The sequence below is a fragment of the Nicotiana tabacum genome, chromosome 18, assembly GCF_000715075.1.
Source record: "Nicotiana tabacum cultivar K326 chromosome 18, ASM71507v2, whole genome shotgun sequence".
Taxonomy (NCBI): domain Eukaryota; kingdom Viridiplantae; phylum Streptophyta; class Magnoliopsida; order Solanales; family Solanaceae; genus Nicotiana; species Nicotiana tabacum.
In genome coordinates this window covers 67,303,280-67,320,813 of record NC_134097.1, presented here as the reverse complement: position 1 = coordinate 67,320,813, position 17,534 = coordinate 67,303,280, and the positions used below count along the sequence as shown (strand labels likewise).

Below are 17,534 nucleotides of genomic sequence, written 5' to 3'. Positions count from 1 at the left end.
TCTGTGACCAAGAAAGTAGTGGTCGATTTTGTGCATTCAAATATCATCTGTCAGTTTAGGATTCTGAAGGTAATCATCACGGACAATGGCGCTAATCTCAACAGTCACCTGATGACGGAGACATGTCAGCAGTTTAATATTATACATCGCAATTCCACCCTGTACCTCCCTAAGGCGAATGGAGCAGTCGAGGAAGCCAACAAGAATATAAAGAAGATACTTTGAAAAATGGTGGAAGGTTCTAGATAGTGGCATGAAAAGTTGTTGTTCGCATTGTTGGGTTATCGCACTACTGTCCGTACTTCAGTAGGGTCCACTCCTTACTTGTTGGTGTATGGCACAGAGGTAGTAATACCCGCAGAAATTGAGATCTCATCCCTTCGGATTGTCACTGAGGCGGAAATTGATGATGTTGAGTGGGTCCAAACCCGCTTGGAGCAATTAAGTCTGATTGATGAAAAGAGACTGGCAGCAGTATGTCACGACCAATTGTACCAACAGAGAATGGCGAGAGCATATAACAATAAGGTACGTCCACAGAAGTTCGAAGTGGGTCAATTAGTGCTGAGACCTATCTTACCTCATCAGGCTGAAGCAAAAGGAAAGTTCGCCCCAAGCTGGCAGGGGCCATTTGTTGTAACTAGATTGTTATCCAATGGCGCGTTATATTTGACAGATGTAGAAGGGAAATGTGTAGAAATGGCTATCAATTCTGATGCAGTCAAGAGATATTATGTATGATTTCTTTCTTTGATGGTACTTGTTTGTATCTGGCATGTTTCGGATATTGAAATGACGAAGGCATTTTATTTTGCTATCTAAACACTTTATCTCTTGTCACCCCTCTTGAGCCTTATTTGTTTCCTTTCATACCCCTCTTTCGGAATCAGTAGCGAAGATCATGAACACAAACGTGAAAGATAAGTAAAGGAAAAGAGGAAAATAAAAGAACAAAAGCGAGAGAAGAAAAATGAAAATAAAAAAAAAGAAGGTAAGAAAAGAAAAAAAAAAGAAAAAAGAAAGAGAAAGAAAAGAATGAAAAGAAAAAAAGAGGAAGAAGAAAAACAACAAAAAGAGAAAAAAAAACAAAAAGAGAAAGAAAAGAAAGAGAAAAGAAAATCACAACAACAAAGTAATTTCTACGACATGAACTACGTTCGACCTGATTCCTTTTAAGGATACGTAGGCAGCCTCACGGTTCGGTCTCATCAAAACAAAAATCCAAAAGTCCCCTATGCAAGAAACTGGGGCAGAAGTTGTGTTTGTTGTGAGAAACCTTATTCCGAAAGTTGTAACTTTAACCCATTTGAATTGTTTTGAGCCTTTTATACCTTTTCTTTCTAACCCTGTTTAAAAGCCCACATTACGGTCCAAAGAAAGACCTTCTGATCAGTCTTTGAGAAATGCCAAGTCGAGCAAGTAAAGATAATTTATGTCAGGGGCAACACTCTGGTTCAAGCAGTAAATAAAAATGAGTTCACCAATGTATAAAGCTCCTTATCATATGTTGAATAATTAAATGCAGCTCCTCCAAATTTTTCACTAAAGAATGCAATTGGCTTTTGATCCTACATTAGCGCAACACCTATCCTGATTCCTGATGCATCACACTCAACCTCAAAAGTTTTGTTAATATCTGGCAATTGCATTAATGTAGCATAACAAAGTTTTCATTTAAAAGAAGTAATATGAAAAAGGTAGTAGATAGTTAAGGTGTTGGTTTGCCTAGCTCACATGAGTAGGCGCCATCACGACTCCCGAGGGTGGGAATTCCGGGTCGTAAAACCTCCCCTTTTTATTAGCATAAATGTTGCTAAATATTTTGAAATTGATTTAAATTTTTTATATTTTTAGGTGTTTGGATTTGGTATTGTTCCAATCAATTGAAAAAATCAAAAGAAGTTTAAAACTTAAATTTGAAATAGTTTGGAGTAGGTTTGAGTTAAAGTTTAGATCTTGATTTTTCGAGTTTATTAGTTCTTTGGATTAGAAGTTGTTCCGATCAATTGGAATCATCAAAAAAGAGTTAAAAACTTGAATTTGAAATAATTTGGAGTAAATTTGAACTAAGTCTAAGTTAAACTTCAGAAGAGAATCAAGGAAGAAGACGAAGTCAGTTTTTGTATAATAGTGTATAATGTTGTATAATAGTATATATGTGCTGTATAAACTCCTCTTATGCACCTTTGTACAAGCATCTGTACACGAATTTCTTCCACGATTTTCAGTTGCAATTCATGTTCAAAACCAATCCAAATCTCCATTAAATGACTTCAAGTTTTGTATACAACCTTCTTATACTATTTCTAACAAGTCTAAATAACATCTGCTCCAAATTTCTCACAAAATCAGATTTGAAATTTGAATCCACTTATTTAAACTTGTTCAATAATGGTGGATTACCTTAAAAATTTTACTTTCACAACCCAAATGAATTTAGTTTGTTAAAATAATATTTGAGTTACAATTACTGATTAAAAGATTGGATTAGAAGCTTGAGAATTTTCTTAAAATTGAATAGCGATTTAAACTAATGTTTGAGTCGGATTAGAAGTTTTAGCATTTAGAAAAGTTGAACAACGATTTCGAGAACCTATTTCGAGTTGAATATTAAAACTTAGTCTATTAATTTTGGGCTACAAGTTCCCAAAATTAAATATAACCCACCCAATTACAAAATATGTGTTTGAGTTGTATTTATGTGTAATTCTCTCGTGAATAATCTGAATTGAGGGGGACACAATGTCTCTTAAAGCACAGGATATTTGATTAACAAGTCCATCCCATACTTAGGAGCTTTTGTGTGGAAACCGCAATGGAATAATTCATTAATTGCATTAATTATGAAGTGGATTAATTAAATATTGTCTTAGGGGACATTTCATAATTGTATTAAATCGTACTATTAATTATCACTTTGATTGTTATGTCGATTTTTCCTGGATAAAGGGAAAGGTGGGAATGGGAGAGAGAGATTCTTTTTGCTGGCTGTTTGGCTGCAAACTTTGACACTAATCTCTACCGATATAAGTAGTGAACCTTTTCTTTCACTTTCCCTTTTTAACTTTTGATACATTGGTGGACCAAATAGCTCTCATGTTAATGATTTCTTAAGCATGGATTAAGAGGTTTTTTTTCTTTCAGAAATGCAGATAAGGAGATCATTAATCGATGGTAGATTTCTTCTTTGAAAAAAATATATTATATTCAATAGCTCACCTAGCCCGTTGTAAAAATTATCATATATATATATATATATATATATATATATATATATATATATATATATATATATATATATATATATATATATATACACACACACACAAATATGTTGTGAATTCGTCCGGATAATTGCGTAAAGATCCCATTGAGTATGGTTTATGCTCTTTGTTTTTTCTTTTAAAAACCTTCATTCCATTTCTTACTAATTGATCTGGTCAAAAACTTGATAGTTAAAATAATCAAACTACGTAATTTTTTCTGTATTTTCATTAATTGTAGCGCATTCTCTCGGGCATAGTCGTATGAAACTGATTATATGTCAATTTTATGATTCATGATTTAAGTCGTGAGTTGTATGAATATAATGGTCCAGGTGACTAAGAACATGTGGTGCTCGTATGGCCCTTATGGATCAAATTATACTGTTCGCCACTTGACTTTCATAAGTTCCTTAAAAAAATTTAATAGTGATAATATAATCCGTATATGTATTTTATAGCATAGTAGTGCTTATTTATAACTTTTTTATTTTTATTTTTATTTTTAGTAGTAATTATTTAGTAGAGGATATGGACAGACAAAAATAAACAACAAATGAAACACAACGTAAAGCTCAGCAGTGTGTGTTGGCGGGAAGAGCAGCGTAGGGTCGGGGGGAGCGAGGGGTTATTGTGAGGCCTAAAATTTTAAAAGATTGTTGAACATTTGAACTAATAAAATCTCGAAGAAAAAAGGTGAGTAATGAAATCTCAGATCAGAGAAATTAAGAAGGTGAATAAGAGTATTAAAGAAAAAACAGAAAAAAATATAGAGCGTTTGAAATATGAAGAGATTAGGGAAAATAAAAATTGACTTGGACAAATTAAGAAAAATAAGTAAATTTTTTACACTTTATCTACTAATAAAGAAGTAAAAAGTTAAATTGCTAAATCAACTTAAAGTGAAATGTTGAGAAAACTATTCATTTACCCATTTTTAAGTTAGTCAAATGGTTACTTTATTTATATATCTAAAAAGTTTATTTCCTTTTATTTAAAAATTTTACTTCTATATTAAAAGTACTAATTTTTTTAATACATATAAACCCATTATTTCTTAAAAAAAATAAAAAAAATAGGCCAACAATTTTGAGGGCCTAAGACACAAGCGTTACTTGCAATAATAGTAGATCCGGCCCGGCATTCATGGTAGAGGTCGATGAAAAAATTTCTCTCTTTGGTCATTAAGTTGAAATAACTTTTTAAGGAGTATTTTAAAGGGAGAATGACACAGCTACCCACTAAAACAAAACTATTTACCCTTGCCTACTCATTTGTCTTTCTACTCATCAAACTAATTACATTTCCTATCCATAGTAGTTTTTGTGGGAAATTTTTTCTTTTTTCTTCAATTTTTTTTTATTTCTATGCTTCTTTTTTTTCCTTTTTTTCTTTTTTTCTCCTTTTCTTTTTTCTCGTTTTCTTCTTATTTTTTTCTTTTTTCCTTTTCTAATTTCATTTAACTTATTTTTTATATTCTTTTCTCTTCATAATCTAATTTCATTTACTATTTTCACTATTTTTATTATTATATGATAAGAAAACATAGCTGATATAATAAATATTTGTTCACTTTTTTAAATATAACTAGTATAATATACCTTTTGTCTTCTTCTTTTTTCATTTTTAAAATTCAGTTATTAAATTGAAATAATATCAGTTGTCACTTGATCTAATTCACTGAATATCACACTGATTGTTGCTGAGCACCATAAATTATATAATCAGCTTTTAAGAATCAACATGTGATTGCCATGCAAATCTTGATCTCCTTCCTTATAAATATAAGTACATACTCTACCATTAGCAGTAATACAACCAGTTATGGAGCAAGAAAATATAATCTACGACCACCAAATCTTCATATACACTAGTTAGAATAGAAATGATAACAAAACATTGGAAAATGCAATAAAAGTATAAGTAGCAAAAAAGACTTCTAGAAACATATGATACCAATATGGTATACATGTATACCAACAGAGTATATGATTGCTCTAGAATATTGCTACAACTATCTGCGACTATACTAATGTACCAAAATATTAAGGATGCAATAAAAGTATGAGAAATTACATGCTCGCAACTAAATATTCGCAAAGCAACTTGCTCATTCCATATGTTAATAGGGTATATAGTTGTATGGGGTCGTTCCAATAATTATCTATAATTATAAAAACTATTACATAATACACATAATCTATGTTCGTCGGCACAAAAAATTCCAGTACTGCAAATCATGTCCATATAAATAATTTCAGAATAGTAATCACTTAAAAATGCAGCTAAAACAACCAAAAAATGTTCAAACTACCATATGATACCAATATGGTATATAACTATACCAATATGGTATACAACTTTACTGGTTAATTTCCGGCAACTGTAAGACTATACTACTATTATATAACACACATGCATAAAGAGAAAAATAAAAAAATAGTGTACCATATATTAATATAATAAAGTATTTCAAGATATTGTACTATATTACTATTATTAAAAGAAAATTAAATAGTGTACCAATTAAATGCAGCTAATACAACCAAAAAATGAACTCAACTAGTATATGATACCATATAGTATATAACTATACTAATAGGGTATATAGTTGTACGGGGTCGTTCCAACAACTGCATATAACTATAAAAACTATTACATAATATACAAAATCTATGTCCATAGATACAAGAAAATCCAACACCGCAAAATATGATCATATAAATCATTTCAGAATAGAATTCACTTAAATATGCAGCTAAAACAACCAAAAAATATCCCAACTACCATATGATACCAATATGACATATAATTATACCAATAGGGTATACAGTTCTACTAATTAATTCTAGAAAACTATATATGGCTATACTACTATTACATAATACACATGCATAAAAAGAAAAAGAAAAAAATAATGTACCACATATTAATATAAGAATATATTTCAAGATATTGTATTATAATACTATTATATAAAACAAACACATAAAGAAAACATCAAAATGATTACATAATACACATGTATAAAAGAAAATTAAAAAAAATTCAAGATATTGTACTATTCTACTGTTACTAAAGAACAATCAAATAGTGCAACAATTAAATATAACTAATACAACCAAAAAATGTTCCAACTAACATATGATACCAACATAGTATATAGCTATACCGACATGGTATACAATTATACGCAAAGAGTTTAATTTTTTTTTAAATTCAATTATTAAATTGAAATAATATCAGTTGTCACATAATCTAATTAACTCAATGAGAGCTTATGCAATGAATAATACCTCCATGGAATTCCATTAGTGTTAATAAATATTATTATTTATTTATTGAAATTACGGACAAAAATTCAGGACAATCCTTTTGAAATTGTGGTATGCACGACAACCGAGAGTTTCTCCGATCAACTTATTCCTCTTGTCCATTTTTCTCACTGCGAATATCCTATTTCATTTTTATTTTTCAAATAATTATTACTATATATTTCTACCGTCAAAATACATATCATAGACAAAGAGATAGTCAAAAGTAATATTATTCAAGTCATATAATAAAATAAAAAGGGGAATAGATTTGCATTTTCCACATGCCCCTCACGTGGGGTAAAGCAAATTAAAGGGAAATAGGAAATTGAGTTGTCCCGTAATAAGTTTGTATTGTATAGGTAGGAATTGTAATTAATTTTCAAGTGGGCAACACCGGGTAATTACTTTGGCCTTGATAGGCATTATGTGTTATTTCCTCTTGTTTTTTTTCGTTTTTCTTTTTATCACAAAATTTTGAATTTTTTTTCCTAGTAAAATTTATGTCCAGCTACAACTAATTAAAGTCATTCAATGAAGAATAACATTGTATTGTTCCTTTGTTATGACAATCAAACTCATGAAATCTTGGTATGTTAGTCTAGAAAATAAATTTCAAAGTTCTTAAGGTTTCAAAAGTGCATTTATACCTTTTAGCACGATGCGAAAGTAATGAATGCACCTGCATAAACACTACAAATACAATATTCCTGTTCATGGAGGATGGCGATATACGGTGTATACACCACTTACTACTTCTTGTGTGCTCTAGGTGAATCTATCAACGTTAGCGAGATTGAAAATTAAAAATTTATGAGTTCTGAATTTACCATCAAATTCATAAATCATCTTAATTACTAATGAGTTCTAATTAAATATTTATAATTAAGTCTAAAGAAAAATTACTGAATTCGTTCGAATTTGTATATAATACTCTAGCTCCGTCCCTAACGATGACTCACCCGTCACCACCATTCCTTAAAGCCCCACCACCCCAAATTCGTTTCCTCATTAATATTAATAGGAGTAATCATCATAATAAATGGCATGCTTCCAGTACAGACCCTCTTAGACACAACGCACGCCGGTCATAACCATCTCTCTGCTGTCTTTGCCTCTTTGAAATCTCCTTTTCTTTGTTTCCTTTTTTTTTTCTTGGGTTACTAGCGGGAGTGCGATGATTGGGTTATCTAGTCATCCAAGTGGGGGGCTTGGACTTCTTCATTTTTTTTTTCTAAGTTATGTTTGATATAGCATAATATTTTTATTTAAAGCTAATTGGAGAGTGCTTTTGATGATGTTTTTAAGTACTAGTAAGAATTAATATTTTCTAGATATTAGTTAATTAGAGCAAGTAATATGAAGTGACAAGGCAATTATAGAAAAATTACTTTCCGCCCATAGGTTAAAAAAAAAGTTATTTTCCTCCTTATCAGGATAAAATTTTAGACAGAAAATATATAGATTTCCTCATGCATACTAAAACACACCAATTGGATTGCGGGAGGGAGGGAGGGAGGGAGGCGGAGGAGTGGGGTTTTTTTGATTTAAGGTAGATTATGAGTGTGGCAGACAACCAAAAAACATAAGAAGGCTAATAACAGTTGATATACTCCATCCGGTCCAGTACAATAAGTGATTAATTTGACTTTTTGTTTTGGTCCAAAATAAGTGTCCATTTATATAATTAAGAAAAACTTTAATTTATTTTTCCAAATTTAACCTTATATACGTATTCCTAAAAAGTTTTTTATTCCTCACATTAAATTATGCTGCAACATTTAATTAAGAATAATTTAGTCACACTAACTATTTTTATCTAGAATTTAGTATTTTCTCTAGGAATATTTAACCCTCCAATTTGAGAATAATCTCAAGACTTTTCTGGCAACTATATTTATATCTCCCCAACTCTTCATTTACCCTACAATAATATTCCTCTTTATTTTTGTTACATAAGCGAGCTCTGCAATTTGAATAACTGTCTGCGATCGATCTCCGATCCAATGGGTGGGTTTGCGATATCAGAGAAAATGCAACTGCATTTGGCCATGTTGGCGTTGCAGTTTGGTTATGCTGGTTTCCATGTCGTCTCCAGAGCTGCACTTAACATGGGCATCAGCAAAATTGTTTTCCCCGTTTACAGGAACATTCTTGCTTTGCTTCTCCTTCTTCCCTTTGCCTATTTTCTTGAAAAGTAAGTAGTACTAGTTAATAACTGCAATCCCAAGAAAATTGTGTATATTAGGATCGATCTAATAACTCCTGTTCTATTTTTATTAATTCAACAGGAAAGAGAGGCCACCTCTTACTTGGTCCTACACGCTTCAGTTTTTCCTGCTAGCAGTTATTGGGTATGATATATACAAATATATATGGAATTACACGATTTAGGCTAAAACAAAAAAAAGAGAAGAAAATAATTGGCATTTCTTCTGTACTGTGTTTGTCCTTTAACAGAATTACTGCAAACCAAGGATTCTACTTGTTGGGCTTGGATCACACTTCCCCTACTTTTGCTTCTGCCATACAAAATTCTGTCCCTGCTATCACATTTCTCATGGCTGTAATGCTCAGGTAACTTCTGATCTCTTCAAAATCGGCGAGTTTATGGTTGCAAATTAGGATAACATGCAATATAATTGTTCCGCTTCGAACATAAATATGTGAATTATCGTACATGAAGCACACAGCTTACATAATTAAACCAAGTGCATTTTTTTTTACTGACAGTGCAAAATAAATAGTTATACAATCAGATTAATTTTAAGAATTTTTTTTATATAGTAAGGTTAATTTTAGTCCTCATCATTCGCACGCGGATAGAGCGTAATGAATATTGAGGATTCATTTAGTCAACCTCAACTAATGCATTACTAAGACGAATAATGAATATTCCTCATATTTTTTTTCTTTTTGTTTGAATTTTAGGATAGAAACAGTGAGATTTAACAGGAAAGATGGAATAGCAAAAGTGTGCGGAACATTGTTGTGCGTGGCAGGAGCATCAGTAATTACACTATACAAAGGACCAACCATTTACAGCCCAATTCCACCATTACAAAGGACCTCCACACCTGTATTGTTATTAGGAGATGCTAAAGGAAAGAACTGGACACTGGGCTGTATTTTCTTAATAGGGCACTGCTTGTCGTGGGCAGCGTGGCTAGTGTTGCAGGCACCAATTCTTAAAAAGTACCCTGCTAGGCTATCAGTCACATCTTACCAGTGTTTCTTTGGAGTTATACAGTTCCTTATTATTGCTGCTTTTTGTGAGAGAGACCCTCAGGCCTGGCTTGTTCACTCTGCTGCTGAGCTCTTCAGTGTCTTCTATGCGGTAAGCATTTCAATCTCTTTTTCTTTAAGACCAGAATTTGAAATTTATAGATGACAGCTTCGTTCCTAAATAATAGTATCATGTGAAATATAATTGTTACAAAAATTGAGGTTAGTAACTCTGAAAAATAAGATATAATACGTCGATGATACAGTTTTTTTAACCTGTCACATTTTATAAGTTAAATTTGTTTCTTTTTTTTTTCTTTTCAAGAGTAATCCAGTCAGTTATAATAGTAATCAGCAAGGAAAGTCAGAAAATATAGAATGTTCTTTGCGGATTAAAAAAAATGTTATCATACTTATTTGGTTAGTTAGTATTTTTTATTTGATTATGTTTTTATTAAAATAGAAACTCTTACAAAATTTTAATATTAAAAACTATAAATTTATAATGTGGTTTATGTAGTGTCTAAATATGTACGTTCTGATCAAATAATTAAGAATTGTTGTTTGAATTCGTATAACTATAAATAAATTGAATCGGGCACTTTAAACTGTGACATTCATTTTTGAACAGGGAAAGTATATATCGTTTACCTTAATAGGCCCCCTATAAGGTTAGAGACAAAAAAAAAGAAAAAAGGAAAGAAAATGGAGGAGAAATTTTAGTTAAAGGCTGTCTCTGCGACATTAATAATGTGGGCAAAGAAACAGCAAAGCAATGGACCTGCCTAAAGTATTTCAGGGGAAATTTCATGTGACACGCGAGGTTATTAGTCAACGTTAACCTTTCTAGATCTATTGTTTTTTATTCGCTCAAATACCCCATCTCATACTCCCTCTATCGAGTGAAAAAAAATACTCCCTCCAAGTTCAAAAAAATTATAGACACGTAAATATTATGATTTGTTTAGGATTATAAATTTACTCTTTTCGTTTACTTTTACTTATCATATTTCGATTTTCGAGCGTCAATTTAACTAATTTTTATCCTAAATTGTATTAGATTATTTTAATATTTTTAAAATTAAAATTTACATATTCGAAAACAAAATTTAGATAATCGAAAACTATACGGAAAGTACTATAATTTATAATTTTTCTCATATTAATATGGTGAAAAAACACAAATTAAAATATTGATTAAAATTTATGTAGTTTGACTCTCGAAAAATAAAACATGACAAGTAAAAGTAAACAGAGAATAAAAATTTCATTTGTTTCTTGAACTCCATAATTCAATCAACTAGGTCCACATAATTAGTACAATCCGACAGAGAATGTATAATAGGGTGGCCATGCGGTTAGTTACAGAAAATGAAATGACATTAATTAGTCATTCCTTATTATTTATTTGTTTTTGGAGAAAATGAGGATGAAATTAATTGCAAAGAAATGATAAATGCAGGGAGTAGTGGCATCTGGGATAGCATTTGCTGTACAGATATGGTGTATTGACAGAGGGGGCCCAGTCTTCGTTGCTGTATACCAACCTGTTCAGACTCTTGTTGTTGCCATTATGGCTTCCGTTGCTCTTGGCGAGGAGTTTTACTTGGGAGGGTACCTATTTTTCTTTCTCGATCTCTCATTTAACGCACTACTCTCGACTTGAATTATTTATAGTTAAAATATTTTATACTGAGTTAAATTCTCAAAAAGATAATACCTAAATGATGTATTGTACAAATTTGCACATATTAATTTAAAGTCTGGATTCGTAAATAGACCCAAATATTAATGCTTTCCACCCAATCCCCGTAAAAACAAACACGCAGTTTTTTCTTAATCTTCTTTTCTGGGCCAAGGCTAATTAATTCTTTCCTCAATCATGCAATTCCAAGCTGACCCTTCAATTAATGCACATTCCTTTACCTCTATGACAAATGTTTGGAACATATATGGGTCATGCAGGTATGCAAGAGACTTTAGTACTATTGCTTCTCCTTTAGTTGAAGTTATTAAAAAGATAACATTTTATATAGGAAAAAAAATAAGATGATGCATGCATAGATAATTCCTTGATATTACAAATTCCTTGTTTAGTATATTTTCTTAACTGATGTGTTATTAATACAAGTATTAGTAATACAACCTACTATATATAAATAATACATAGCAAATTATAGTATATTAGCAATACCAAGGCTATTAATGCATGCATTAACATGATTAAAGATAAAATTATTCTTAAAGTCCCTTAAAGCTAAAGAATACAGAGGGCATTTATGCAAACAATTAATTTTCCTAAAAATTATGCAATGCATTTTAATTGGTAATACACCACACCAAACAATGGACAAGAAATAGTCTGTGCATAACTAATGCTTGCATTACTAATTACACATGCATTACCAATCAACGCATTACTAATACACCTTATTCAGCACTATACTTATACACCCTACCTAATAGCTTCTTTTTCCACATCACTTGTGATTGTGCAGGATCATTGGAGCGGTGTTGATCATAGCAGGGTTGTACTTCGTCCTATGGGGTAAAAATGAAGAATCCAAGTTTGCCAAAGCAGCAGTTGTAATCCAGTCCCCAGCAGATCATATTAACAACACTAGTACTAGGACAGCCAGCCACATCAGCTCCTCTTTGGCTCAGCCACTGCTTGCTCACTCAACTGATCAAACTGCAGCTTGACCAGCAAAAACCTACTAGTAACTCTAAACGACAAGAGTTTTCTGGATACCAGAAAAAGAAAAGTTTTCAGAAAAAAGCAAAAAAGGCTTTTGGTGTGTTTATGAAAGTTCTTTTTCTTTTCCATTTAGGTCCTTATCCTTTTTTTCTTTTTTCTTTTTTGCCTTCCTTTTTAGTTGCTTTACTTTCACTTGGGGAGAGTGGCTTAAAGCCAGGGATGAGAGGGATGGTGGAGGGATAAAACAAAAGAGAAGAAAAACAGGGTGTGATGATTGCTGTATTATTTTTGATGTGGGGGTCTCTGCATGCAAATCCCAAAGTTGGTTTTCTTATTGCAATGCTATGGATGAAATGAAATAGAATACAATTCTTCTTCTTTATTTTAATTGATTTTTGGATGTTTTCGCACATATTAAAAATTTTATATTTTAACATTAATTAACAATAAAATTGATCATATTAATCTTAATTTGTTCATTAGAAATATAACAAATACTTCTAGGCTCTTTACTCTAAGGGTAACTTTAAAAAAAAAAAGTTAATTCCCTGTTGATATATGAAAAAAAAATCAAATATTGTCGGACCATAAAAAAAGGCCGAAAAATTAATTAAAATGAGCCGAAGAATATATGATGCTGATTTAGAAAGTGCAATTTTTTCTATAGAATGGTAATTGGTGGACCCTAAGATTGCAAAATGATAGTAATTATGTATTGCTAAGGGAAAGGGGCAGCACGCAAGTTGATAATTACACATAACATCATCACAAAACTCTTTCAGTATTTTGCGGCTGGCATGACAAGGAATCGCTCCAAATCATCACTCATCACATATTCTTTGAAGCATAGCGTGAACTTTTGGAAGGCACCATTTAACTTTTACATAATCATTTTATTTATAGTATAATTAAAAGTAAATATTACGTATAATATATATTGTTTACCGTGAAAAGGGTAATAATAATTAAATTTGTTGATGTGACTTTAAAAATAGGTAATCTATTTTTATGCTAGTTGTTAAGCAGTTGATGCTAGATATGTGGAGATAAAAGATGAAATGTGAGCTAAAATAAAATTATAATCGAACCGGGGGTTTAGCTGTTCAGGCCTCGGACTGATCGATGAGGGGCCTCGAGGTTGATGCCAGGGCTCGGGCTCGAGCTATCGGGGATAATCGGGAAAGGGCTAACAGTTAGGATATGATTATGGGAGGCTCTTTATGGCCAACCGACAAGCAATAAATGAAGAAAAGTATGAAGTCAACAAATAAGAGCAATAGTGCCGAAGGAATATGTTAAAGAGAAAAGAGAGAGAGAGAGTTGTTATTTATCTTGTGTAGAATAGTTGGAGCAACAACAGCCTTTACAAAATGGCAAGGATCCCCTTTATATAGGAGGAGGATCCCTACATAGTACAAAATGCATTAATTATAAAGGTATGGAGATGGGACGGCTAGACATGACACCTTGATACAAGTTCCGGGCAGGCCGGCTTTGTCAGACTTAGCCGCGTGCCTTGGGAATTCCCCATTTTTACTCTAGCCCCGAGCGATATTCTCTTTAGGTCGGGCCTCGACGAGCTTCGAGGGAGGGAACTCAGTCACAGCTTCGCGTCCTCGAGGCCTCGAGATGTTCTTCTCGAATGACCTAATAGCAAGAAATCAGACCCTCTGATTTCGCCGCATATATATAAATTATTTCAATTGATTATTTAACAAAATGATTACTAACCTATTATTGTATAAATTTAAAAAAAGAAAGAGACGTACCACAACAATGACATGGAAAAAAACTAACAAGCACATTATTGAGTAAAAAGTAGTATAGTATTTGTATAGCTTAATGTAGAGAGGGGTAATTTTGTCATTTATATCCTTCCTCTACTAACCACCGTGAAGTGGTTATATTAGTTAATGTTGTACCTTCAGTTGTTGGTTAATACAAAATTAGATCTTCTCCTTCTCTCTCTACAACATTGTTCAATTTCTTCATGCTTCAATTGCATGCGTATGAATTTGAGTTTGTCAAGATAGAACTCAGATTCTATCATGGTATCAGAGTGATCGATCAAGATTTAGGACCAAAATTTTTCAATTTTTCATAGGAAGATTGCTGAAGCAGATCAGCTATGGGAGAACCAGAAGTTGAAATTCCTCAAATTGATCATAATCATCCTTTGTATCTAAGAGAATCAGACACACCTGGTGTGGGATTGATCGACATAAAACTCACAGACCCAGAAAATTATGGCCTGTGGAGTCAAGCTAAGCGAACAACACAGTTGGTGAAGAACAAGTTAGGGTTCATAGAAGAAACTTGTGTAAAAGACTCGTTCAAAGGTGAATTAGCAAATCAGTGGGAAAGATGTAATGCTATGGTGTTGCCATGGATAGGAAAGACAGTGCGGTGGAATTGCAATCTAGCATCATTTATGCATCAAAGGTGTGAAGCGAGTTTAAGGAACAATTTGATAAATCGAATCTAACTCAAACTTATAGGCTATGAAAAATGATAGGATCACTGAATCAAGGCACATACTCAGTCACTGTTTACTACTCCAAGATGAAGGATCTTTGGGATGAAATGGACTTGTTAGTGGAAGGACCTGGGTGTGATTGTGAGAAAACAAGGCCTTTCATTAAATAGTTTAGGAATCTGAGACTTTTACAATTTTTAGTTGGCTTAAAAGAAAGCTACAGCCATGTGAGTAGCCAAGTGTTACTCAAAACACCTGTGTTGACGGTCAATCAGGAAAATGCCTTGGTCATACAAGAAGAGAGCCAAAGAACCCTTGGAACTTGGTAATCTAATAGTGAGGTTTTGACCATACTAGCTCGGAAAAATCAGACATTCAATCAGGGATCAAAAGTAAAGAAACCAGGGTTGATTTGTGATTTTTGCGGCTACAAAGGTCACTAGAAGGAGAACTGTTATAAGATCATAGGATATCCTCCGGATTTCAAGAGTAAGAAGAAAGCACAAAACAAGGAGTCAAACTTTATGCTAATGTTGTTGCTGCTGAGACAGGGGATACATCAAGCACTCAGCCCACACAGGGGAACTTCTTCACGGAGGATCAATACAAGCAACTACTAAACATTCTGAATAAACAGGACACATGTGACTGTCACTCACTTATGGCAGGTATAAATGCATTGTTATCAAATGCCTTTTTATTGTGATTGGATATTAGACTCAGGTGTTTCACATCATATTATCGTTCATAAGGAGATCATGTATGATATTAAGGATTGTAGTTCACACAACAATAGTGGAGTGCAAGTACCAACAGGAAATAAGTGCAAAGTGTCCCATACAAGAAATGTCTCTATATTGGACAATCAAGTTTTGAAGGATGTTTTACATGTTCCTGACTTTAAGTTCAACTTATTGTCTGTTTTAAAGATGACCAAGGAACTGAATTGTATTGCAATGTTCTTCCCTGACTTCTATGTTCTGCAGGGTCTTTACAATGGGAAGGTGATGGAGACTGATAAGGAATCATGTGGACTGTATCTTTTGCAGAGGAGATCAATACCTACAACAACAATGGTCAGTGATAGTACAAATGATTAAGCCCTATGGAACATGAGACTAGGACATCCTTCAATAAAGGCAATGCAGCATATCCAACAGTTGAGAAACTCAGTGGACAGTGGAGTGCAGCATAATTGTGACATGAAGCATTATTTTATTACAGTGGTAAATGATTACAGTAAATTCACTTGAATATGTTTGTTGCAATCAAAGAGTGAAGTAATAGTTGTATTGAAGAGTTTCTTTTCAATGGTTAAAGATCAATTTGGTGTGACTGTCAAAACATTAAGATCTGACAATGGAACTGAATTCTTCAATTCTAGCTGCAATGAATTGTTTTCTTCATTAGAAATTGTTCACCAGAGTAGCTGTCCCTACACACCTCAACAGAATGTGGTAGTAGAGAGGAAGAATAGACACATTATGGAAGTAGCTAGAGCTTTGAAGTTCCAAAGCTCAATTCCTAACAGGTTTTGGGTGAGTGTATAAAGGCTGTTGTGTATCTGCATAACAAATGACCTACTTCTGGTTTAAGGGGAAAGTCACCTCATGAGCTTTTATACAATAAACCATCGGACATAAATCACCTTAGGGTGTTTGGTTGTCTCTATTATGCTATTAATCTACCAAAATGAGATAAATTTTGTCCAAGAGCCAATAAATGTGTATTCGTGGGATACTCAACAACTCAAAAGGGGTACAAACTTTATAATCTAGAGAGGAGGATTTTTCTGGTCAGCAAAGTTGTCAGCTTTAGGGAAGATATATTTCCATTCAAGAATACTGAACTGGATTCTGATGATTTGTTTCTTAAGCAGCCATAGCTGGTAGTGCAATCAGCTCAACCTAGTATTGAACAAGAATCAGATACTACTCAGGAGCAAGTAACACATGCTGAATCAGCAAGTCAACTTGATGATGTTGGTGTTCAGGAGCAAGTTACACATGCTGAAGTTTTAACAGAAGCTCATAAGGATCATTGTGTCATATCTCCTGATGCAATTTCAAGGTAAACATTGACACCAGTTGCAGACACTTCACAAAAACAGTTAAATGATACAACAATTCCACCACAACCATCAGAACAACAACCATCCGTTTAGGAAATAGCTCATGATGTTAGAAAATAAGGATGAATATCTAAACCTCCCATTTGGCTGAAGGATTATGTGACAATAAATAAGACTATCACTCAGTGCCTTTATCCACTGTTTAAAGGGCTATATTATGGGAATCTAACAACAAGATATCAATCTTATTTGAAGGCTTTTTCAGCCTGCATTGAACCTAACTCCTTTAAGGAGTCAGTTCAGGATGATAGATGGGTTGAAGCCATGCATCAGGAGATACAAGCACTTGAAGATAACAAGAATTAGGAACTAGTTGATTTACCTATAGGGAAGCAATCCATTGGATCTAAATGGGTCTTCAAAGTCAAGTACAAAGCAAATGGAGAGGTAGAAAGATTCAAGGCTTGTTTGGTAGGCAAATGATACA

General features: G+C 32.9%; 1 protein-coding gene across 1 annotated transcript; it reads left to right on the top strand.

Annotated features, from left to right (window-relative positions):
- Positions 1-8,470: 8,470 nt before the first annotated feature.
- LOC107782786 (protein WALLS ARE THIN 1-like) lies at positions 8,471-12,878 on the top strand. The gene is made up of 6 exons (XM_016603724.2): positions 8,471-8,774; positions 8,869-8,931; positions 9,038-9,154; positions 9,509-9,914; positions 11,265-11,416; positions 12,301-12,878. The coding sequence occupies exons 1-6, from the start codon at positions 8,584-8,586 to the stop codon at positions 12,503-12,505; spliced, it is 1,134 nt and encodes a 377-aa protein (XP_016459210.1). The 5' UTR covers positions 8,471-8,583; the 3' UTR covers positions 12,506-12,878.
- The last annotated feature ends 4,656 nt before the right edge of the window (positions 12,879-17,534 follow it).

Bases quoted from the DNA above. Each gene is read 5' to 3' on its own strand.
- LOC107782786 (XM_016603724.2), top strand. From the start codon at position 8,584: ATGGGTGGGTTTGCGATATCAGAGAAAATGCAACTGCATTTGGCCATG. The intron at 9,915-11,264 runs GTAAGCATTTCA...TGATAAATGCAG, and splicing joins TCTTCAGTGTCTTCTATGCG to GGAGTAGTGGCATCTGGGAT. The intron at 11,417-12,300 runs GTACCTATTTTT...GTGATTGTGCAG, and splicing joins GAGGAGTTTTACTTGGGAGG to GATCATTGGAGCGGTGTTGA.